Source organism: Nerophis ophidion, linkage group LG14 (genome assembly GCF_033978795.1).
Source record: "Nerophis ophidion isolate RoL-2023_Sa linkage group LG14, RoL_Noph_v1.0, whole genome shotgun sequence".
Taxonomy (NCBI): Eukaryota; Metazoa; Chordata; class Actinopteri; order Syngnathiformes; family Syngnathidae; genus Nerophis; species Nerophis ophidion.
The window spans coordinates 26550442-26575170 of NC_084624.1; the positions used below are offsets into that span (position 1 = coordinate 26550442).

The following is a 24729-nucleotide window of genomic DNA, read 5'->3' on the forward strand; positions in this document are numbered from 1 at the left end:
GGGAAGACAATAGATGTATACCATAATTTGCAAGTTGACGTTTAAGATAAACATGAGTCTCTCCTCCAGTATAGAGCTATCACTTTTGCATTCTGAAGTCAGAATTTATTGCCTCTTCTCATGAGAGAGTTATCCCAATCCTCATACAAATGTCCAACTAAGGCTCCTTAATTTATTATGGTGGTTCCTGGTGGTTCGCTTTCTCCAAGTTGAATATAAACATTCACCATCTGTAGAACATAATATGAGTTAATTAATTCACTTCAATTGATAATTTGTTTTGAAATCATACGTCAAGCAGATATTTAAGTACAGTATTTATTTATTTATTTTTGGAATACACGATAATATATTATTTTGATTTTGATAATACTGAATTTTAAAAGATATGCAATTGCATGCAGTACATGATTTTCAATCTCAAAAGGGAAAGAACAAATATATTAGGAAAAAAACCTTAATCATTTTATTAATGCGTATTATTTCCAGGCTCTCGCGGGCCATTTAAAATATTGTGGCGGGCCAGATGTGGCCCCCGGGCCTAGAGTTTGACACCTGTGGTATAGACTGATTGTCCACTTAAAATGAGCAGCCGTTGATGTCTAAATAGCTGGCCACACAAGTGAATAGTTGGTGTCTTGTCTACAGCAGCTATACAAGCTCAACACTGACTACTCTAAATTACTCTTAATTTATATAGTACACAGTCATGTCCAGTCTCCCTCCTTCAAGTGTGTTGTACCAACCCTCCAGGTCAGTAGCAGAGGCCACAGAAGTCAACCTGAACATGCGTGTGGGGCTCCATACAGGCCGGGTGCTGTGTGGCGTGCTGGGCCTCAGGAAATGGCAGTACGACGTGTGGTCCAATGACGTGACTCTCGCCAACGTGATGGAGGCTGGCGGTCTACCTGGGTCGGTACCAGTTGTGTCACGCTAAATGCTGTTGTGTGAAAAATGGTGCTCAGAGAAGAGTACGGCACATATCCTCTAGGGGGCGCATTTGAAAGGTTATCTGACGTTTGGTGGGGGAGGCTGAGATGAATGAACCAGCAGGGTAGTCCTGATCCCGAATGTATTTATTAGCTTGTTGAAAATCCGTGGACTTTTTTTGGTGTCATAAATTCATTTAATTACTTCCCTTTAATAATGTATTATATTATTGATTAATTCAGTCTCTTTAATGGCTGACTTTGACAGTCATTTAATGTATGTTAAATTATGTTATTGGCTTTTTAAAGTCGCCTCTCAATGCACTATAGCAGTGGTGTACAAAGTAAATGAAAAAATTTAATCATTTATAATTAATGATGTAACATATTTTTCGGACTATACAGATGCTGGTCATATTATTAGAATATCATGAAAAAGTTGATTTATTTCATTAATTCCATTTAGAAAGTCAAACTTGTAGAATGTATACATTCATTCCAAACAGACTGATACATTTCAAGTGTTTTTTGCCAAAAAGGAGATGATTATAGCTGACAACCAATGAAAACCCTAAATTCAACATCTGGTCGACTCCATGCCACGCCGTATTGCTGCAGCAATTCAGGCAAAAGGAACTGCAACTAAGTATTGATTGCCGTACATGCTGAAACTTTCCATGTTCATACTTTTTAGTTGGCCCACATTTCTAAAAAATACTTTTTGGTACTAGTCGTAACTAATATTCTAATTTTCTGAGATACGGAATTTGGGATTTTCAGTAATTGTCAGTACTAATCATCAAAATTTAAAGAAATAAACATTTCAAATATATCACTATGTGTGTAATGAATTGATATGATATGTAAGTTTCACGTTCTGAATATAATTACTGAAATAAATCAACTTTTTCATGATATTCTAATAATATGAACAGCACCTGTAAGGCGCACTTAAAATCCTTTCATTTTCTCAAAACTCAATGGTGCGCCTTATAACCCAGTGCGCCTAATGTACGTTATAATTCTGGGTTTGCTTACCGACTATTAAGACTGGTACGGGGGAAGGGGACGACACAACAGCAGGAGCTCAAACTCAATGTATTTTTCGAGCGTTTAATGAATACGTAGGGTGTGTATGCTACTATGTGTTTGAATGTAAAGCTATGTGCGGGAATTACCATATTTTTCGGACTATAAGTCGCAGTTTTTTTCATGGTTTGGCCAGGGGTGCGACTTGTACTCAGGAGCGACTTATGTGTGAAATTATTAACACATTACCGTAAAATATCAAATATTATTATTGAGCTCATTCACGTAAGAGACTAGACGTATAAGATTTCATGGGATTTAGCGATTAGGAGTGACAGATTGTTTGGTAAACGTATAGCATGTTCTATATGTTATAGTTATTTGAATGACTCTTACCATAATATGTTACGTTAACATACCAAGCACCTTCTCAGTTGGTTATTTATGCTTCATATAACGTACACTTATTCAGCCTGTTGTTTACTATTCTTTATTTATTTTAAATTGCCTTACAAATGTCTATTGTTGGTGTTGGGTTTTATCAATAAAATTTGCCCCAAAAATGCGATTTATACTCCAGTGCGACTTGTATATGTTTTTTTCCTTCTATATTATGCATTTTCGGCAGGTGCGACTTATACTCCGAAAAATACGGTAACATATGTAAATACTGTAGGAAGCGTTGTAGTGCGTGTTGAATGGTGGTGTCCAAAGCAAGAGGGAAGAGGCAAGGAAGTCCAGGGTCCAAGCGGGGTCGTGGGGCAGGAGAGAGGCGTCCGAAGTATACTGTACAACCCTACTAAGAAGTATGTATTATATCTGATTTGTATTCAGATTTTTGTGCTATGTTCCTCAGAAAAGTCCACATCACCAGATCTACACTTGAGTGCCTGAATGGAGACTACGAGGTGGAGCCAGGAAACGGCCACGAGCGCCACGCCTTCCTCCAAAAACACGAGATTGAAACTTTCTTCATAGTGCCATCACACCGGCGGAAGGTAGGGCATTTTGATTTCTATTCACGATGTGTAAAACTTTCTTCATAGTGCCATCACACCGGCGGAAGGTAGGGCATTTTGATTTCTATTCACGATGTGTTCCTCGTGTCAATTACCCTGGGGAATGATTACCATGACACTTTCAGATGTGTTCTTTATTAGGCCGTGGCCCACAGTGAACCCTTAATACCTTGAGGGTGTACTGTGCACAGATAATCCAGCTGGACGTGGAAAGTCAGACTCTGCTCGATCGTGAGGGAGGCTAATCTTTGCCCGGTTGCTTTTCCTCAACTAGAATCTTACAGCACCAAAAAAAGCACCCTTGGAGTGAAAAGATAGTACGGACTGAAGCATCAAGCGTGATATAATGGCGCTCACGCACATTTGATGTCGGTATGATGTCACTTCCAGGCTGTAATGGATTCAAGTGAGGCTGCAAAGGAGGGAGGGGGGGGGGGGTCTGCCTGTGGCATCTTTCATCACAGATTTGCAGAGTTCACCATGCATACAAATAGATGCAAGTGTGTGGCAAAAGCATCAACAAGCTGCTTATTTTCATCAGGCTCTTATGTTCTTCGCTAGTGGCGGAAATGAGAAGATCTTTGACAACAAATCTTGCAGTAAGGATGTCATGTAAGTCTCGGCAGAATGAACAATACGATTAGCGTTGCTGTTTCCGACTGTATTTGCCGCGAGTGGTGTTTTCGTTGCCAAAATGCTATTCGTGTCGAAAAAAACACACAAGTTGAAATCACACGAACGCCATTTTGCACTGACTTCATGGTGCTGTGACGCAGTGGTTCCCAAAGTGCGGCCCGTGGGCCATTTGTGGTCCGCAGCTTGTTTTAAATAAAGACGACCCCTATTACAACATTACACATGAAAAAAAAAAGAAAAAAAATAAACTGACCCAATCTCCACATGCCCTCACAAAAAATGGGATCTGAAAACAAAATGTCCGACAACTTTTTCCTGTGCTCTTTGATGATTTCCCTGCATCCTGTCATGATGAACACGTGTACACATTTCTTGCAAGATATGATTTTGGGTGTGCTAAAGCCCTAAAATAGGTTTTAGTTTGCAGTATAATGATAATATTAGTATATTGTATTTTTTGGACCATAAAGCGCACTGCCGATGAGCGGGTCTAGTCAGGTCTATTTTCATACAAAAAGCGCACCGGATTTTAAGGCGCATTAAAGGGATCATATTATAATTTTTTTCTGAATGTAAAACACTTCCTTGTGGTCTACATAACATGTGATGGTGGTTGTTTGGTCAAAATGTTGCATAGATTATGTTTTACAGATCATCTTCAAGTCGCTTTCTGACAGTCGCTTCAGTATGCGCCGTTTTGTGGGCAGTCTTATTTACGTGGCTCACCTTTGACAGCGTCTTCTCTCCGTCATCTTTGTTGTAGCGGTGTAGCGTGCAAGGACAGGAGGGAAGAAGTGTCAAAAGATGGAGCTAACTTTTTTAATGACATTCAGACTTTACTCCAATCAATAATTGAGCAGCATCTTCTCATCCGGGTCTCACTAGTGCAATAACAACGCCGGAAATGTGTCATGTAAAAAAACGTCCAACCGGAACTCTCTAATAACTAAAGTTCCGTGGGTGAATTATGTAAACCCACTACACTGGTAGAGCGCTTCTATAGCAAGATCTAAGTTAGAACTTTACACTCCTTTATATTAGAAATGGCAACAGCAGAGGATGAAGTTCCCATAACAAGAAGGTAGAGAAATAGAAGAAGCTTATCGACTATGGCGTCGCACGGACTAAAGTGGCGGGTGTGCGCAAATTTTCAGGACTTATGCAGGTCTCAAATTCACATCAGCAGGTACCAGAAGGTAAGAAAAGTTGGTTTTGCATAATATTGTGAAACAACAAAACGCCAGATAATATGTCTGCTAATTGGTGCCATTTTGCGGTCCTTATACACAAACACCATAGTAATACTTGTATCTCTGACTACGGTAGCCATAATGGGCCGACAATCTATCAGGCGGTGCGGCTTCAAAGTTTAACTAAAACATTTTGATGGATTTTTGACCGCCATTTGTAAGGTTTTTTATTTTCAATGGAACATTTAAAGTTTTGGTGTTATTTACTGCCGTCATATTGCAGTCTACACATATCTCCTATGTGTGACTACCATCTGCTGGTCACACTTATCATTACATTATGTACCAAATAAAATTGTTTCAAGGTGGATAAGTAGAACCAGAAAGATTACGTACATTAGGCGCACAGTGTTATAAGGCACACTGTCAATTTTTGAGAAAATGAAAGAATTTTAAGTGTGCCTTATAGTCCGAAAAATACGCTAATTGATTGATATTAAATGTTATTGAGTTGAATCATTACAGGGCTGTTCAAAACTCTGTAATATTGTTTTTGATGCAACTTTTGAATTAGACTTTGTTTAATTTGAACGGGTGTACCCAGTGATATAGTGAATGAGTGACTAAATTATTATTATATGTTCATTTTGTACAATACGGATTATTTCATTTGTATTTAATTTTTGCAAAATCACGACCGCCAGACAAACTTGGATGGAAACAGAAATGTTGATCATGGTTATTGTACATTATGAATATGTGTGTTTCAATTGAAAGCAGGCCTTGTTGGTCAATGTGTATGATATTATGTATTGGTATATCCTGGTATCTTTTCGAATGTACTTACATATCAGTACTTTTTTCTTTAAATCAGGTCCACTATTATAATGTCATGCAAAATAAAGTGCTGCTCAGGTACAATCAGTCAAGTTAATGGAATGATATGGATGGAGTGTAACCTTGCAATAATCTCTTTTACTTAGCTCACAAAGCTTCTTGAATGAGAAACGAAGTCCTGAAACCATTAATGTGACCTATGGGATTGACCCACTTTGTTCTATAGACTCTCTGGTTAAAGTCTAATCATGGTAATGATAATTGCATGATGATAATGATAAAGTGCGCACACACACGCACACACACACTTGCTATGCAATGTCCCTTTACATAATATCTATTACAGCTTGGTTTATCATGACTTAATCCCTGTTTCCATCTTTTTTCATTTGGCCACAGATATTCCCGGGATTAATTCTTTCAGATATCAAGCCCGCCAAAAAGATGAAGTTCAAAACCGTGTGCTACTTACTGGTGCAGCTCATGCACTGCAGGAAGATGTTCAAGGCAGAGATTCCCTTCTCCAATGTCATGAACTGCGAGGACGGCGATAAGGTAACCATTTTTTAATAGTTGATGTGCCTGTGGCCACCTAATAAGCTTTTTTTGTCCTTATATCCTGAAATAATTTTTAAAGGAGCCATATGTAAGAATTTACACTGTCAAAATTCTGTAGTCTCCCCGCCCCTCCCTGACTGGGGTTGCCAGATACGCAGCCGAAACAGTAGGATGGACTGGGGTACTCCAAGGAACTTCAAACTTCCACTGCCTCTTACTAGGGGTTGAGGTGCTGGGACCATAATAGCTGAATAGACAAGCATTTTGTCAATAACAAATTTCGAACCAACACAGTTTACACAGAAATTAGGCAATTTTTCAAGAAGAATTACGTCATGCCTGCGAAACAATATCACAACAAATGGCAATCATATGGTTATTGTCAGTACTATCAGAAAACAAAGACTAAAACCAACTACAACCAACACTAGCAATGGTTATGCTGGTGAAAAGAAGTAGAGCATGCTTAGGAGCCTAATGTACTCCAACACTAAAGAGAAGACATTTTACCAAGGTACGCCTATAGGTTACTGTTTCAAACGTTTCAGATTGCCATATAACTTGGTAGATGTAGTCCACAATATGCAAACACGAATGAGGAATTATTTTATCATGTGATTTGGCTGTCTCCATACTTTTCACTTTGCCACGATGACAGCCGTGCTACTGTTGGAACCCATTTCCTCAGCGTATCAGCATATTGAGAAGGAAATAAGCACTGACACTACCCATATCCACATACTGTAGGTCTTATTTGTCGAAAATACATGTTGCCCTTGTCAGTTGGATGACACATTTACATACAGGCTAGCCTGTATGTCGCCGTGTCATTGACCGGCAACATACAGGCTAACCATTCGTTTGCAGGGACATACTAGCTTTGTTAGACAAGATCATAGACTGTATTGGACAATATAGTTTACATACCAGATGTACATTTCCATTTATTACAAGTAATAAATGCCTTACTTACCCATCAAGAAGGAAATGATCAAGTTTGGCGTCAAATGAAAGCATCTTCTCCGCCTTCAATTGTCTCCATCTTTCAAAGGCATCCCCTGATACTAATCCTCGTTTTGTTCCTGGCTTTGTCATAAGTTGAGAATGGTAACTTTTAGATTTACTAAGGTCTGACATGTTTAGTAACTTTACCACTGGCAGTAGTTCGATGAAGATGGCGGTGCGTAACTGGCAACCTGGATGTGACACACTCACAAACTTTTTAATTGGTCAAACGGTGGAGGGCGGGACATCGAAATTAAAACAATAACAAGATTTCTGGGCTGTAAATCTAATTTTGAAATGAGCATTTCTCGGCTCAACAACCGTTATCAGTTATAGAGGATTTGAAAAAGAACATGACCCCGAAGGGGACAAGCGGTAGAAAATGGATTGATAGATGGATGATTTATTCGCACCTTTTGACATAGGACCTTTTAATGATGAGTTGACATGAAATTATTACATATGGCTCCTTTAAATTAATTGTATTCAGCAGTCCCACTTATAAAATTGTATTATCATTTTTTTTGTTTTGTAATAATAAATTGATAAACCTTAAACAGTAAGACTGTTTTAGCCAATCAAGTTATTTGTGGCAGAACTAAAAATGAGCAATCGAGGAAGCTTTTTTTTCTTATATTCTGAAATAATTTTAAGATACATTTTATTCAGAAGTCTCATTCATAAAATGCTACTTATTTATTTAATAATCAATGTAAAAAAACTTTGCAGTACGTTTTTTTTTAGCCAATTGGAGGTATTTGTGGCAGATCAAAACAATGGGAAAGTAGGAAAGTCTTATATATACACAGTAAACGTACTGAATTATTTTTTCTATTTATAACAATAACCAATGAGAAGTATTTGTGGCAGGACAAAACAATGTGAAAAAAAGGAAGTTTTTTTGTTTTTCATATCCCGAAATAAATTATAGTAACAATAATTTTATTCAACAATTTTTTTTAGAAATGTTATTACTTATATAATAATAAACACATGGATAAATACATGTTTTTATTTATTTATTTAATAATACATACATACATACATAAATAGATAAATAAAAAAATGAATCAAACAAAATGAATAAACATTAAGTTTATTATATGTTATTTAATTTAGATTATTATTATTATTTATTTGATCAGAAAGTCTTTATTTTAATTATAAATAATACTAGGTATTTGTGGCAGAAAAAAACAATGGGAAATAAAGGAAGCTATTTTCGTTTTTCATATCCCAAAACTAAATTATAATAACAATCATTTTATTCAACAATTGTATTTATAAATTGTATTATTTATTTAATAAAAAACACATAGATAAATACATGTGTTTATTTATTTATTTAATATTACTTACATGCCGCTGCTCCTCCACATCGAGAAAAGCCAGATGAGGTGGTTCGGGCATCCGGTCAGGATGCCACCCAAACGCCTCCCTAGGGAGGTGTTTAGGGCACGTCCAACCGGTAGGAGGCCACGGGGAAGAGCTAGGACACGTTGGGAAGACTATGTCTCCTGGCTGGCCTGGGAAGGCCTCGGGATCCCCCGGGAAGAGCTGGACGAAGTGGCTGGGGAGAGGGAAGTGGTGGGATTCCCTGCTTAAGCTGCTGCCCCCGTGACCCAACCTCGGATAAGCGGAGGGATGGATGGATACATACAGACATAGATAAATAAATAAATGGGTCAAACTAAATAAATAAGTATTCATTTTCAGTTTATTATGATATCTTATTTAATTTAGATTGTTATTATTTATTTTATCTAAAAGTGTTTTTGTTTTTTTAGAAATACTACTTATATTATTATTAAGGAAAATCAGATGCTTGTACACACCACAATACTTTAAGGTAGGTTTTTCAACTCTTAAGTAATGTTTACAGGCAAAACGTATGTTTTCTTTTTTGTCCTACGGTGAAAAGGTAAACAGAAACTCGGGTGAGCATTAAAAATTAAAAAAATACCTACAACTGAGGCATAATGATGCAATACATACATAAATCTAGCCTAAATAGCATTTTAGCATCAATTAGCTTGCAGTCATGCACTGACCAAATATGCCTGATTGGCACTCCACACAAGTCAATAACATCAACAAAATTAATGTTTGTGCATTCACGCACAATATAAAACGTTTGGTGGACAAAATGAGACAAAGAATGAGTGGAATAAAATATGTCTTTCTCTGGCATCATTAAAAAAATACATGTAAACAAACTACAGTGAGTTCAAGGACTGCCAAAATTAGTAGTACAAAACGGTGCTCGCCAAATCCTCTTATCAGAGAATCGTATTTAATACAAACAGTGGGATTTCTAACAAATATGGAGGTTTGTGTCATGTTGTCTTCTGACGAAAACCCTATTAAAACAAAAATATATTTTTTCCCTTGTTGTTTTCTATTTTCATACGCATGATGCTCTAGAGCCGCAGGTTGCAGACCAACCGTATTAGGGGGTGACTGTATTATGTTCCCTTAAGGGGGGTTGACTGTGCCACACTTAAAAACAAAATAAAAAAAACATCCTCTAAAAAAAGGTAAATACAAATGTGTATTTGAAAGTAGTTTGTGTGTAGAGACTGTAGGATGGAGAGAGAAGTAAGGGGTTGTGCTCCAGTGGGCAGTATTTAGCAAGGCTCTTCTGTGTGGCTGCCAAAGACACTTAGTCTCAGCAGGGTGCGTTCCCTAATGAAGTTAGATGTGACGGCAATGTCGTCATTTGAAAGTATAATCAGCACGCCGGTTTGCGTTGTTGACGCTCCTCCAACCGTGGTTTTAATATGACAACACTTCTTCATCCCCTGCTTCTTCCCCTCCTCACACAGCGAAGGGCCATGAGGACAGCGCCCCAAAAGCTGAGGAGTCGCACCAACGCCAACCAGGCTAACGTGATCCAGAGCAGCCCCAGAACGCGGGTCAACCGCTACATCGGGCGCCTGATAGAGGCCCGTCAGACCGAGTCCGACACGGCCGACCTTAACTTCCTCACGCTCATGTACAAGTGCTCGGAGCGCGAGCAGAGGGTGAGCGATGTCTTCCTTTTGTGCGAAAAATGCTACGGAAGACATGCTAGCATACGCGTAGTATGGATAGCGTCAAAGTTTTAGACTCAGATGTGAGGACATATTACTACAAGTGTTCTGAAGCCAGCTTTAAAGGCCTACTGAAACCCACTACTACCGACCATGCAGTCTGATAGTTTATATATCAATGATGAAATATTAACATTGCAACACATGCCAATACGGCCGGTTTAGTTTACTAAATTGCAATTTTAAATTTCCCGCGGAGTTTCTTGTTGAAAACGTCGTGGAATGATGACGCGTGCGCGTGACGTCACGGACTGTCAGGAAATATTAGCGCAGCACCACTAGCAGCTAAAAGTTGTCTCTTTTCATCGCGCAATTAAAGTATTCTGGACATCTGTGTTGCTGAATATTTTGCAATTTGTTCAATTACTAATGGAGAAGTCAAAGTAGAAAGATGGAGTTGGGAAGCTTTTGTCTTTAGCCACACAAACACACGGGGATTCCTTGTTTGGGACGGCGTGGCGCAGAGGGAGAGTGGCCGTGCGCAACCCGAGGGTCACTGGCTCAAATCCCACCTAGAACCAACCTTGTCACGTCCGTTGTGTCCCGAGCAAGACACTTCACCCTTGCTCCTGATGGGTGCTGGTCTGCGCCTTGCATGGCAGCTCCTGACATCAGTGTGTGAATGTGTGTGTGAATGGGTAAATGTGGAAGTAGTGTCAAAGCGCTTTGAGTACCTTGAAGGTAGAAAAGCGCTATACAAGTACAACCCATTGATCATTTATTTAAAATTCCCGGAGGTGAAGCTTTACTATGGATCAGAGCGGTCGAGCGAACATGGTTCCCGACCACTTGTCAACCGGCAGGTTTCGGTGAGAAAATTGTGTTAAAAAGTCGCCTTTTACCGGAGATCTGTGGAGTTTGCGCCGTCCTTGTATCTGCTGTTGACTTCCCTAAGACTCTGGCCTCAAGACACCCGTGGACACACCCCTCCGGCTATCAGGTACTATTTAATCTCACTAAAACACTAGCAACACAATAGAAAGATAAGGGATTTCCCAAAATTATCCTAGTAAATGTGTCTAAAAACATCTGAATCTGTCCCAATGCAAACGCCTTTTTTTTTTTTATCTAGTCCTTCGCTATCAATATCATCCACAAATCTTTCATCCTCGCTCAAATTAATGGGGAAAGTGTCGTTTTCTCGGTCCGAATAGCTCTTGCTGCTGGAGGCTCCCATTAAAAACAATGTGAGGACGTGAGGAGCCCTCACCTTTGTGACTTCATCGTCTGCGACTTCCGGTAAAGGCAAGGCTTTTTTATCAGCAACAAAAGTTGCGAACTTTATCGTGGATGTTCTCTACTAAATCCATTCAGCAAAAATATGGCAATACCGCTGTGACGTTCTTCCTGCCCGTATTCTTCAGGACCACTCGGAGTCACCACTCTGGCTTGACACTGTTTTATTTTTTTCCACTTTTCCACAAACAATATTTCAGACCCTCCCGAGATGCTTTGCAGCCTGCGCTCGTCAGCCTTTCTGTCGGGCTCTCCGGGTCTCGCCTGGTCTTTTCCGACCCCCTCTCACTGCCTCCGGCCCTCCTGATAAAGAGACAGGTGATTAGATGACTAGTTCCAGCTGAGAAATCTCCTCACCTGTCATCGCTTCACAGCCGGCTCCTGCACATGCCCCGCCCGCAGGGGACGCGTCGACCACGCCCCTCCACATGCCTCCACCGCCAGTTTAAGGCCGGGCACCCGTCCGGCAGCGACCACTCCCCCCCCATTCCGTAGAGGAGCGAGAGAGGAAGTCGGCCACGGCCATCTGCGTTCCCGGCCGATGGACCACCCGGAAGTTGTAGTGTTGCGACGCGAGGTACCACTGGGTGATCCGCGCATTGGCATCCTTCATGCGGTGGAGCCATTGGAGCGGCTTGTGGTCCGAGCAGAGGCTGAAGGGGCGCCCCAACAGGTAATACCGGGGGGCCCCGACCGCCCATCGGACCGCGAGGCACTCTCTCTCCACCGTACTGTATCTCGCCTCCCGGTCCGAGAGCTTCCGGCTGACGTATAGGATGGGGCGGTCGACGCCCCTCACCTGCTGTGACAACACCGCCCCCAGCCCCCGCTCCGACGCATCCGCCTGCAGACAGAAAGGGATGGAGAAGTTAGGCATGCACAGTACCGGCTCCTCGCAGAGTGCAGATTTTACCTGTTCGAACACCTGCTGGCACTGCTCCGTCCACTGGACAAGTTCTGGTGCACCCTTTCGGGTGAGGTCGGTCAGTGGGCTGGTCAAGTCCGCAAATCGGGGAATGAAGCGGCGGTAGTACCCGGCCATGCCCAAAAACCGCCTCACCCCCTTTTTCGTCTTGGGGGGTGGGCATGCTGCGATCGCCGCCTTTTTTTCAACCTGCGGTCGCACTTGTCCCCCCCGCCAAGTGGTACCCCAGATACTGTACCTCCCTCCGACCAATTGAACATTTCCCAGGGTTGGCGGTGAGCCCCGCCCGCCTCAAGGACTCGAGCACCGCCCCCACCCGCTGCAGATGTTCTTCCCAGCTGTTACCCTGGATGATGACGTCATCCAGGTATGCGGCTGAGTAGGCCGCAGCACCCGGTCCATGAGGCGCTGGAACGTCGCGGGCGCACCGAACAAGCCAAACGGGAGTGTCACAAATTGGTATAAGCCTTCTGAAGTGGAGAAGGCCGTCTTTTCCCGGGACGCTGGCGATAAGGGAATCTGCCAGTAGCCCTTGGTTAAATCCAGTGTGGAAAAAAAAGCGCAGTGCCTAGCCGATCCAGGAGCTCGTCGACCCGAGGCATTGGGTACGCGTCGAAACGTGACACCTCATTCACCTTGTGGTAATCCACACAGAAGCGTATAGACCCATCTTTCTTCCCTACTAGCACGATGGGACTACACCATGCACTGTGGGACTCTTCTATTACTCCCAACTCCAGCATGGTTTTTAATTCGTCCCGCACCATTTTACGCTTGTGCTCGGGAAGCCTATAGGGGTGAGACCGCACCGTAATCCCCGGCCGGGCTGGTCTCAATGCGATGGCAGATGAGGTTCGTGCGCCCAGGCCGCGCGGAGAACACATCTGAATAGCGCCGCTGTAATTCAGCAACCTCCGCTCTTTGTGCCAATGTGAGCTGGTCATCACAAGGAAGAGGAGGGGGAGAGGCGGAGCGTGGGATCTCCGGCCCCAGCTCCTCCTCCTCCTTCACTACCGTCACCATGGAGACAGGCTCGGCCTCCCTCCATGCCTTCAGCAGGTTCACGTGGTAAATTTGCATGTCACCGCCCCGGTCCGAGCGCCGGACCTCGTAATCTACCTCGCTAGTCTGCCGTGTGACCACAAAGGGCCCTTGCCACTTAGCCAGTAATTTAGTGCTGGAAGTTGGGAGTAGTACAAGTACTTTTTCTCCCGGTGAAAATTTCCTCAGCTGGGTCCCCCGATTGTACGTGCGCTGTTGCCGTTGCTGGGCGCGATGCAAATTTCCCCGTGATAAGTGCGCCACCTTGTGAAGTTTTGCTCACATGTCCAACACGTATTTAATTTCATTTTTACTGCGGCTGGAGCCTTCCTCCCAGCTTTCTTTAATAAGGTCCAGCACGCCGCGCGGCCTCCTGCCGTAAAGTAACTCAAAGGGCGTAAAACCGAGGGAGGTCTGGGGTGCCTCCCGCATCGCGAACATCAAGGGGATCCAGCCATTTATCCCAATTAGGTTTGTCCTCGTGTATGAATTTACGGATCATTGTTTTCAGTGTCTTATTCAATCTTTCCACCAGGCCATCCGTTTGTGGATTGTAAACGCTGGTGCGGATAGATTGAATAACCCGTATAATTCCTTTATCGTGCGCGACATAAAGGACGTGCCCTGGTCGGTAAGGATTTCTTTCGGAATCCCCACCCGGGAGATGACCGAAAAGAGTGCTTGTGCTACACTCTTTGCAGAGATGGAGCGCAGCGGCACTGCTTCGGCATATCGGGTTGCGTAATCCACTAGGACTAACACAAATCGATATCCCCGTGTGCTCGGGTGAAATGGTCCGATGAGGTCCATTCCGATTGTATCGATTGGGACCTCTATGAGCGGTAATGGCCGCAACGGGGCTTTTGGGATGGCCGCCGGGTTCATCAGCTGACAGTCCGGACAGGCAGTACACCATCGGCGTATGTCTGCCCGGATGCCTGGCCAATAGAACCGGACCATGACCCGATTAAGTGTTTTTTCATACCCCATGTGGCCTGCGAGGGGATTGCAATGCCCCGCCTGGAAAACCATTTCCCGGCGGGGTTTTGGCACCAACAATTGGGTGTATTCTTCGCCTGTTTGAGTGTCACGGGTCACTCGGTATAGCCTATCTCTAATAATGGAAAAGTGGGGATATACCCGCGGTTTCCTCGGGCACACCAGCTGACCGTCGATGTAATCCACCTGGTCCCAGGCCGCGCGCAGAGTTTCATCACGGGACTGTTCGAGGGGAAAGTCCTCCGTGGGTCTCCACTGGGGGGCCGGGGGGGCCTCCCGCAAAGCCCCCGCCGGTTCCCGCTCGACAGCGCCGCATGAACTTGCGTCGCCACTGAGTACTGCGCGGATACTCCCCTATCCTACAGCCCATGAATGCATCCCCATACACTGATCCATTAGCTGGCTAAACCCCGGCCAATTTGTCCCTAAAATCAATGGGTGCGTCAGTCGCGCGCTTACGGTGACTTTTACTGTATGTTTTTGGTCCCGATACCAGATTTCGACAGGCACCACGGGTTACGTGTGCACATCCCCTTGTATACACATTACCCTCACTTGTGTCGCGTGCCTCAACGCCCCGGGTCGAACCAGGTTCTGGTGGATCATGCACTGTTTACAGCCCGAATCCACCATAGCCCGGTGTGTACTCCCTTGAACCCTTACCGGGACGCAGTACATCTCCCATGGATCGGGGAAGGGGTGTTGGAGGCCCGGCAACCCGGATCACCTGGCCCACCTCCATTGCGTAGCACTCCCGCCGCGTGTGACCGGGCTGTCCGCACCTCCAACACACCTGCCCTGGTGCTCGCAGTGCCGTCTGCGAGGGAAGCCCGCCATCAGCAACGCCGGTACCCTGAAAACAAGAAGCAGAGGCACGATTATATTTCCCCCTCCCCCGTTGTAATACTGCTGGCATGTGTGTGCGTGGGTGTCTCTTTTTTTTTTTTTTTGAGAGTGTTCGACGCTGGAACCTGCTCGTGGGTCGGCGCATTCCACACCGGTCGGGGATGTGGCCCCGGGGTTTTCGCGGCCTCCGGTACCATGGGTCTTCTCCGTGGGGCCGGTGTGGGTCTTGCAGCCGCCTCCTTCTGGACCGCCAGGTGGTCTTCTGCGAGGTTCACCGCTGTCATCAGATCGCTGGACCTGTGGTATTCCACCCAGGCAGCGGTCCGGGCCGGTATCGCCGCGAGGAACTGCTCCAGCACCACCAGCTCGAACATCGGACTTTCCGCTGCCTGGGGCTGAAGCCATCTGGTCGCTGCATCCCGCAGTCGTTGCGCTAGGGTGAAGGGCCTGTCCTCGGGGCCCAGCGTCAAGGCCCGGAATCGGCGTCGGTGGTCCTCTGGGCTGCTTCCGATCCGATCCAAGATGGCTCGGCGCAAGTTCGTAAAGTCCATGCGCCTCCCCCACCAGGAGCGGCGGCAGCCTGGTGCCCCACTCCGCCTACGGCCATCCGCACGCCGTGGCGGTGGCCTCGAAGACATCAAGGTATGCGTGGGGGTCCTCGGTCTCTACCATGCGCTGCATGGTACCTCCTCTCGGGTTTGATGCCCCCTCTGCCCGGTCCATCAGTGCCTGTAGCACCAGCGTCTGCTGCTGTGATGCCGCCGCCACTTCTGCCAAGACTTGGCCAAGCGCCTCCAGGGGGTTCGTGGTGGACATATCAGGTTTGTTCTGTTGGGCGCCACTTGTGACGTTCTTCCTGCTAGTATTCTTCAGGACTACTCGGAGTCACCACTCTGGCTTGACACTGTTTTATTTTTTTCCACTTTTCCACAAACAATATTTCAGACCCTCCCGAGATGCTTTGCAGCCTGCGCTCGTCAGCCTTTCTGTCGGGCTCTCCGGGTCTCGCCTGGTCTTTTCCGACCCCTTCTCACTGCCTCCGGCCCTCCTGATAAAGAGACAGGTGATTAGATGACTCGTTCCAGCTGAGAAATCTCCTCACCTGTCATCGCTTCACAGCCGGCTCCTGCACGTGCCCTGCCCGCAGGGGACACGTCGACCACGCCCCTCCACAACCGCAAAATGATCAAGTATGATACATAACATGGACCTGCTATCCCCGTTTAAATAAGAAAATCTCATTTAAGTAGGCCTTTAAAGTTGTTTGACCATAGAATGAATAGTCACTGAGGTACTCTATGGGCAATTGTCTGTTTGATTGATTGATGGAAACTTTTATTAGTAGATTGCACCGTACAGTACATATTCATTCATTCATTCATTTCATTTTTTATTTATCTCCTTCATGGATGTGCATCTTTGATCGACAGACAATTATATCTCAATTATACAATTTTACATTTACATACCAATGCCTGAGAAGGAGCAGGATGAAGAAAAATCTTATATTTTCCTGCCCCCTTCAACATAATACTTTGTCTTACTTAATGGATATCATACAAACCAACAAATACATCCAAATGTAATGAAAACAAACAAAAAACACACTAGAAATACACAAGTGCAAAACTTCATGAAGTATACACCGAACAAAAAAATATATATATATACCGGTACACCTCTCGGAATGATACAAAACAAATACAAAACCAGACAAAAAAAAAAGTAAAATAATAAATAAAAAGCAAAATGTAAACACTGTCCTTATTGTTCTGTCTTTATATATTTTTTTCAATCGGAATATATTTTTACAGTATTTTATCTCATTGTAAAGAGAATTCCATAGATATACTGATATACACACTTGTTTTGAAGTTTTCCTTGAATACTGATGTTTGAAATGACCTTTTCTTCTATGCTCTGTATTCTCAGAAGTGCTGACAAACATTTTTTGTAAATTTGCTGGTAATGTGTTACTTTTAGCCTTCAACATGACACATAATTTCTGTAGCTTTACTTGCTCCTGTAGTTTCAGTAAAACCAGAATTTATAAATCAATCAATCAATCAATGTTTACTTATATAGCCCTAAATCACTAGTGTCTCAAAGGGCTGCACAAACCACTACGACATCCTCGGTAGGCCCACATAAGGGCAAGGAAAACTCACACCCAGTGGGACGTCGGTGACAATGATGACTATGAGAACCTTGGAGAGGAGGAAAGCAATGGATGTCGAGCGGGTCTAACATGATACTGTGAAATTTCAACATGATACTGTGAAAGTTCAATCCATAATGGATCCAACACAGTCGCGAGAGTCCAGTCCAAAGCGGATCCAACACAGCAGCGAGAGTCCCGTTCACAGCGGAGCCAGCAGGAAACCATCCCAAGCGGAGGCGGATCAGCAGCGCAGAGATGACCCCAGCCGATACACAGGCAAGCAGTACATGGCCACCGGATCGGACCGGACCCCCTCCACAAGGGAGAGTGGGACATAGAAGAAAAAGAAAAGAAACGGCAGATCAACTGGTCTAAAAAGGGAGTCTATTTAAAGGCTAGAGTATACAAATGAGTTTTAAGGTGAGACTTAAATGCTTCTACTGAGGTGGCATCTCGAACTGTTACCGGGAGGGCATTCCAGAGTACTGGAGCCCGAACGGAAAACGCTCTATAGCCCACAGACTTTTTTTGGGCTTTGGGAATCACTAATAAGCCGGAGTCCTTGGAACGCAGATTTCTTGCCGGGACATATGGTACAATACAATCGGCAAGATAGGATGGAGCTAGACCGTGTAGTATTTTATACGTAAGTAGTAAAACCTTAAAGTCACATCTTAAGTGCACATAATATGTTAAATAATATATTAGTGTGTTCTAAGTAATCTACTTTATGAATAATCCTTATAGCTCTTTTCTGTAGTTGATACAATGCATTTATGTTACTCTTATGTGTGTTCCCCCACACTTCCACACAGTAGCTGATTTAAATCAATTTAAGTGCACAATACAATACACGCATTGCCCTATAATCTAACACATATTTTACTTTGTGTAGTATAAAAATACTCTTACACATCTTTTTCCGTACATGTGCAATATGACCACTAAATGGTAACACCCGAATAAGTTGTTTAACTCGTTTAAAGGCCTACTGAAATGAGATTTTCTTATTTAAACGGGGATAGCAGGTCCATTCTATGTGTCATACTTGATCATTTCGCGATATTGTCATATTTTTGCTGAAAGGATTTAGTAGAGAACATCGACGATAAAGTTTGCAACTTTTGGTCGCTAATAAGAAAGCCTTGCCTTTACCGGAAGCAGCAGACAATGTGTGCGTGATGTCACAGGTTGTAGGGCTCCTCACATTGTTTAAAATCATAGCCAGCAGCAGCTAGAGCTATTAGGACTGAGAAAGCGACAATTTCCCCATTAATTTGAGCAAGGTTGAATGATTCGTGGATGTGGAAATTTAGAATGAAGGACTAGAAAAAAGAAGAAAAAAAAGGCGATTGCAGTGGGACCGATTCAGATGTTATTAGACACATTTACTATGATAATTCTGGAAAATCCCTTATCTGCCTATTGTGTTGCTAGTGTGTTAGTGAGTTAAATAGTACCTGAAAGTCGGAGGGGTGTGGCCACGGGTGTGTTGACCCAGTGTCTCTGAGGGAAGTCGCGCAGCTGCAGCAGGACGGAAGCTCCGCTGATGTCTCCAGTAATAGCTGACTTATAACCACAATTTTCCCACCAAAAACTGCCGGTTGACATTTGGTCGGGATCCATGTTCGCTTGACCGCTCTATGATCCATAGTAAAGCTTCAACTTCGGGGATTTTAAACAACGAAACACCGGCTGTGTTTGTGTGGATAAAGGCTAAAAGCTTTCCACCGCCATCTTTCTACTTTGACTTCTCCATTATTAATTGAACAAATTGCAAAAGATTCAGCAACACAGATGTACAGAATACTGTTTAATAATGCAATTAAAACAGACTACTTATAGCTTGGATCGGGCTGGAAAATAATGTCCGCTGCAACCTGAGACGTCAAACGCACGCGTCATTATACCGCAATGTTTTCAACAGGACACTTCGTGGAAAATTAAAAATTGCAATTTAGTAAACTAAAAAGGCCATATTGGGATGTGTTGCAATGTTAATATTTCATCATTGATATATAAACTATCAGACTGTGTGGTCGGTAGTAGTGGGTTTCAGTAGGCCTTTAAGTCGGGGTCCACGTTAATCAATTCATGGTGTTAGCCGCCACTAAGGTGGTTTGGTTAATGTTTCTCAACCAATCTTGCTAAAATATTATATACTGAAGCTATATGCCAAGTTTAATCATAATATTTTAAAACTACATAAAGAAATTGTCACATGACCTTGTTTCATTTCCTGAAAACGAGATCAGAGCCGCCATTTTTTGCTTATCTTTTAGTTATGTTGCAAATTGCCTCAAAGCTTTGTACCTGCGATGGTGGCCATGTTGTTTTTAATGTCACTTGCTCACATTTTGTACCCATGGAGGACCAAATTACACAAAATTAAACAAAAATGTCAATAATTACTTATATGTCATTAATTACCTAAAACACTAAATCGATCATTTATTCATGAAAAAAAGAATCAATAATTGATCAAATCATTAAATAAATAACAGAATACAATAATGACATAAAGTATGATGGTTAATACGTGTATGAATTTTATTTCAATTAACCGTATTAATGACCCATTTAAGTAATTTTTTAAAGATGTATTTATTAATTTAAATATGTCCCATTTTACCCTCTATAATCAACTTCCAGTTTCATTTTTTCATTGTTTTCCCGCATATTGCTTGTGTTTGGGCGGTTTTTGTGCGTTTTTGCCGTTGCATTTTTATTGAGTAGAAACTGGAAAAAGAAGCAGCGTAGTAATCATAGTGCGGATTCGGAGTTACCACAGCTGACAATGCTACTGCTGGTTGCAGACAAGTAGTGCACACAACTTAATGTCATTTACCAACAATTAATTCCACATAACTCTCAACCAATCCCCAGTTGGAAATTCATAATGTGTACTGCTTGGTGGACTTACTTAACTGGAAGATGTTTAATGTTCACTACGGTCTGTTGTTTGTGTTAATCCACAGTACCACCAGGTTCCGGATGACTACTTCACCAGCGCAGTGGTTCTGTCTCTAATCCTCGCCGCCTTGTGTGGCCTTGTCTATCTCCTTATCATACCACAGTATGTCCGCCACACATGTCCTCTATTTGTAGCTCTGATTCCTTTTCTACCACTTACCTCCTTTTGTCTTCCTATCTTATTCAGGGGCGCTGTGGTCCTTGTGCTTCTCGTCTTCTGCATTTGTTTCCTGGTGGCGTGCATCATGTACCTGCACATCATCCGAGTACAGGTATGGACTTTTGAGTTTTCTTCGTCATACTTGAAGAACTTGCCCAGCGTGACAATTTATTCATTCAAATTGGTCTCTAGCTTTGCTGACGAAAGGGAAATATGTCATTGGAGTTTGAACAAAGCCTTCCTGTTAATACTATTCACTTTAGCTTTCCTAAGGGTGAAAAAGTTCCCATCTTAATGGTGCCTGTGAAGCATGAAGTATAAATTATTCGGTACTCTCGGTCTGCCGTGTCCTCTACTGGTTGTAAATCAGTTTTATTTAAATGTTCATACGTTATTGGCGTTTCATCATCAAGTCCGGTAACTCTCAACCTTTCGTCTTCAAGCAAAGCGAGGATTCCGTTACTTTGGTGCCATAATGAAGACGGGAGGATCAAAGCTTGTGTTTGACATAAGGTTGTCCAGATACCAATATTTTGTATATATTTAATATTTTTCGAAACTATTCGGTACCTTTCAATACTTGACTAAATAAAGAGGACCACAGAAAATGGCATTATTAGCTTTATTTTAACAAAAAAACTTAGGGTACATTAAACATATGTTTATTATTGCTACCAAAGAACAATTTTGTTCTTAAATAAAATAGTGGACATACTAGACAACTTGTCTTTTAGTAGTAAGTAAACCAACAAAGGCTCCTAATTAATCTGCTGACGTATGCAGTAATATATTATGTCATTTATCATTCTATTATTTTGTCGAAATTATAAAGGGCAAGCTGTAAAAATGTATTATTAATCTATTTGTTCATTTACTGTTAATATCTGAATTTTTTCTGTTTCAACATGTTCTATCTACACTTCTGTTAAAATGTAATAATCACCTATTCTTCTGTTGTTTGATACTTTACATTAGTTTTGGAAGATACCGCAAATTTAGGCATCGATCTCATACCAAGTAGTTACAGGGTCATGGTTTAAGTTGTCGTGTGTCCAGGGATGTATTTCCTGAGTTTATAAATATAATATGAATTTTTAAAAAAGGAAAAAAGATTTTGAGACAATAAAAAATATCTATATAATCATAGTAGTATTGACTACATACGCTATTATACTTGGTATTATTACAGGGGATGTCAGGTGTAGATCCACCCATGGCATTTGTTTACATTCAGGCGTGCTAGCTTTTGTTAGCGGTGACGCCAATGAGCTATTGTATCCTCCTACGGTGTGTAGTGAAGCATGTTTGGCTATTCCTCGTCCTGCAGGGATGATACTTGGAAGAACTTTACTTTATTTGTCGCCATGGAGGCGAGGAGTAGTCATTTAGAAGTAGCTAAAACACTGCAGGCTGCGGATGGATGTTCGCTGCAAGGTAGCTAGGCATGTTTTAAAGCACCTCTTCCTGAGGGCATTTCAGTGTTATAACTTCACCTTTATCGTTAGTTTTTAAGCCAAAATTAAGTTAAGTTAAAGTACCAATGATTGTCACACACACATTAGGTGTGGTGAAATTTGTCCTCCGCATTTGACCCATCCCCTTGATCACCCACTGGGAGGTGAGGGGAGCAGTGGTGCCGCACCCGGGAATCATTTATGGTGATTTAACCCCCAATTCCAACCCTTGATGCTGAGTGCCAAGCAGGGAGGCAATGGGTCCCATTTATTTATAGTCTTTGGTATGACTCGGCTGGGGTTTGAACTCCCAACCTACCGATCTCAGGGCGGACACTCTAACCACTAGGCCACTGATGTGACCAATCTCCCTTTTCTGTCTACACACTGTGTCTGCTTGTAAGTACTCAGTGATTTTGCGCTGCCGATCATGCTTCTCTGCTCGTAAAACCAGCAATGTCACGACGTGACGACGCGCCTTCATGCCTGGGAACCGTTACGTTTCAGACAGTGTATAGTACCATTTTTTGATTCATTAGTACGATACTATACTAGTACCGGTATACCGTACAACCCTAGTTTGACACAGGCCCTCATATCCCCATATATCTGCTTGGGATATGCCTGTATATGAGTCCCTAATTTTGCCCTTCCAGAAGTCCTCATTCATTTGTGTCAACAAGGTCAAATTATGTCGAAAAAACTATTGAAAAGTTGACGTGTAAAGTGTCAAATACGATGCGCCTTGAAAACGGATCATTCATTTTGTGTTTGTGCGTGACTTCCTGTGCAACACAAGCAGAATTTGGCTAAATTGGACGGATTTTTGAGGCAGTCAACAAATATAGAAGTTCTGCGTATTTATTATGTGAAACGGACACATTGACTTGAATAAAAACAGATCGAGTCTGCCACCGTGGCAACAATGCTGCGCTACTGTTTTTCGTCCAGTGCAAATCCCGGGGTTAGACTCTCATTTTGAAAATTGTAAAAGTTATTTTAGTGCAAGGCTGTTTTACTAATAATTGTGTGAATGCTCCAAAGATTTCACACATGGTTTTCTACACCAAAATTAATCTATTTATTCTTCTTCTTCTCCAGATTGTGGCGCGCTCTACCTTCCAAAATTTTTTATCCGATTCAAACTGTTCCTACTTCATACTGTTCAGCCTATTCGGGAATCACGGGCTATCCCTTGACAAATTCCAAAAATGTCCAAATTTCCCAGAATTCCAGGTTGTCCGGGACATTTTTCCCATTCAAAATTAATTGGCCCTTTTTCAAACTTTCACCATTTCCACATTTTCCACCCATTCAAACCATTCCACCGCCAACATATTCCACTCATCCTGGAAATTCAAACTACCCTTTTTCTAAGTTAAAAAAAATTACAGGATTTTCCAGAATTCCTGGTTTTCCAAAGCCCTATTTCCACCCCTTTTTCTGGCGACTACTTCTTACACATATTTCAACCCACTTCAATCGTTCCACCGTCAAAACATTTTTCTTAATTGGTACATAAAACAAAGTTGTTTTTTGAACAGGAAAAATTCCCAATTTTCCCAAAGTTCCAGGAATTCCGTAATACCATTTCTCAGTTCAACATGTTCAACATTTCTTGACCGATTTGAAAAATTTCAACAACAACCATTTCAACTCCTTCAGAACATTCAAGTAAAAAAATTCCCACTTCTCCCCAAATTTCCCATTGAAATCCATCCATCCATCCATTTCCTACCGCTTATTCCTTTTGGAGTCGCGGGGGGCGCTGGTGCTTATCTCAGCTACAATCGGGCAGAAGGCAGTGTACACCCTGGACAAGTCGCCACCTCATCGCAGGGCCAACACAGATAGTTAAAATTAAGTTAAGTTAAGGTGAGCCTCTATAGAGAGGCTCACCTCACACACTAGGGCCAATTTAGTGTTGCCAATCAACCTATCCCCAGGTGCATGTCTTTGGAAGTGGGAGGAAGCCGGAGTACCCGGAGGGAACCCACGCAATCACGGGGAGAACATGCAAACTCCACACAGAAAGATTGAACCCCAGACTACTCAGGACCTTCGTATTGTGCCACCGTGAAGCCCATGGGACATTTTTCATCCAATTCAAACTGTTCCAACTCCAAAATATTCAGCCTCTTCAAAATGATGTGCTCTCTTTCAATAATTTGAAGAAAATCCCGGATTTCCAAGAATTCCTAGTTTCCAGGGACATTTTGCCCATTCAAAATTAATTGCCCATTTTTTTAAACTTCCACAATTCGCACAATATTTTTTAACCTATTCAAACCATTCCAACATCAACAAATTCCACTCATCCAACTGACACTTTCCCAAGTTCTAAACCCAAATTCCTAATTATTCAACATTCAAACTATTCTTACATTCATACCACATTCTGTCAGCATTTCAGTTCACCTTCAGCATTCGGGCATTCACACGCAATTTCTTTAGGAAGTGCCTCTTGTAGTTATTTATTATTTGTTTTTCTTCAGTGTTTTCCAGGGTGCCTGACCATCCGGATCCGCACTGCTTTGTGCATCCTCATAGTGCTCTTAATCTACGCGGTGGCGCAGGCCTGCGTGGTGAGTCAGCGTTGCAACAATATGAGAAATAGCACTCAAAAACGCTGAATGTGT

General features: G+C 42.7%; 1 protein-coding gene across 2 annotated transcripts in view; it reads left to right on the forward strand.

Moving 5' to 3' along the window:
• The window catches only part of LOC133568376 (adenylate cyclase type 1-like), a 160603-nt gene that overhangs the window by 111466 nt on the left and 24408 nt on the right, over positions 1 to 24729 (forward strand). For both annotated transcript variants that reach the window (XM_061920273.1, XM_061920274.1), the window contains exons 6-12: positions 754 to 912; positions 2815 to 2956; positions 6040 to 6195; positions 10029 to 10226; positions 20482 to 20579; positions 20664 to 20748; positions 24586 to 24675. In XM_061920273.1, the coding sequence (XP_061776257.1) occupies positions 754 to 912; positions 2815 to 2956; positions 6040 to 6195; positions 10029 to 10226; positions 20482 to 20579; positions 20664 to 20748; positions 24586 to 24675 (928 nt within the window). The remainder of the gene's footprint in view (positions 1 to 753; positions 913 to 2814; positions 2957 to 6039; positions 6196 to 10028; positions 10227 to 20481; positions 20580 to 20663; positions 20749 to 24585; positions 24676 to 24729) is intronic.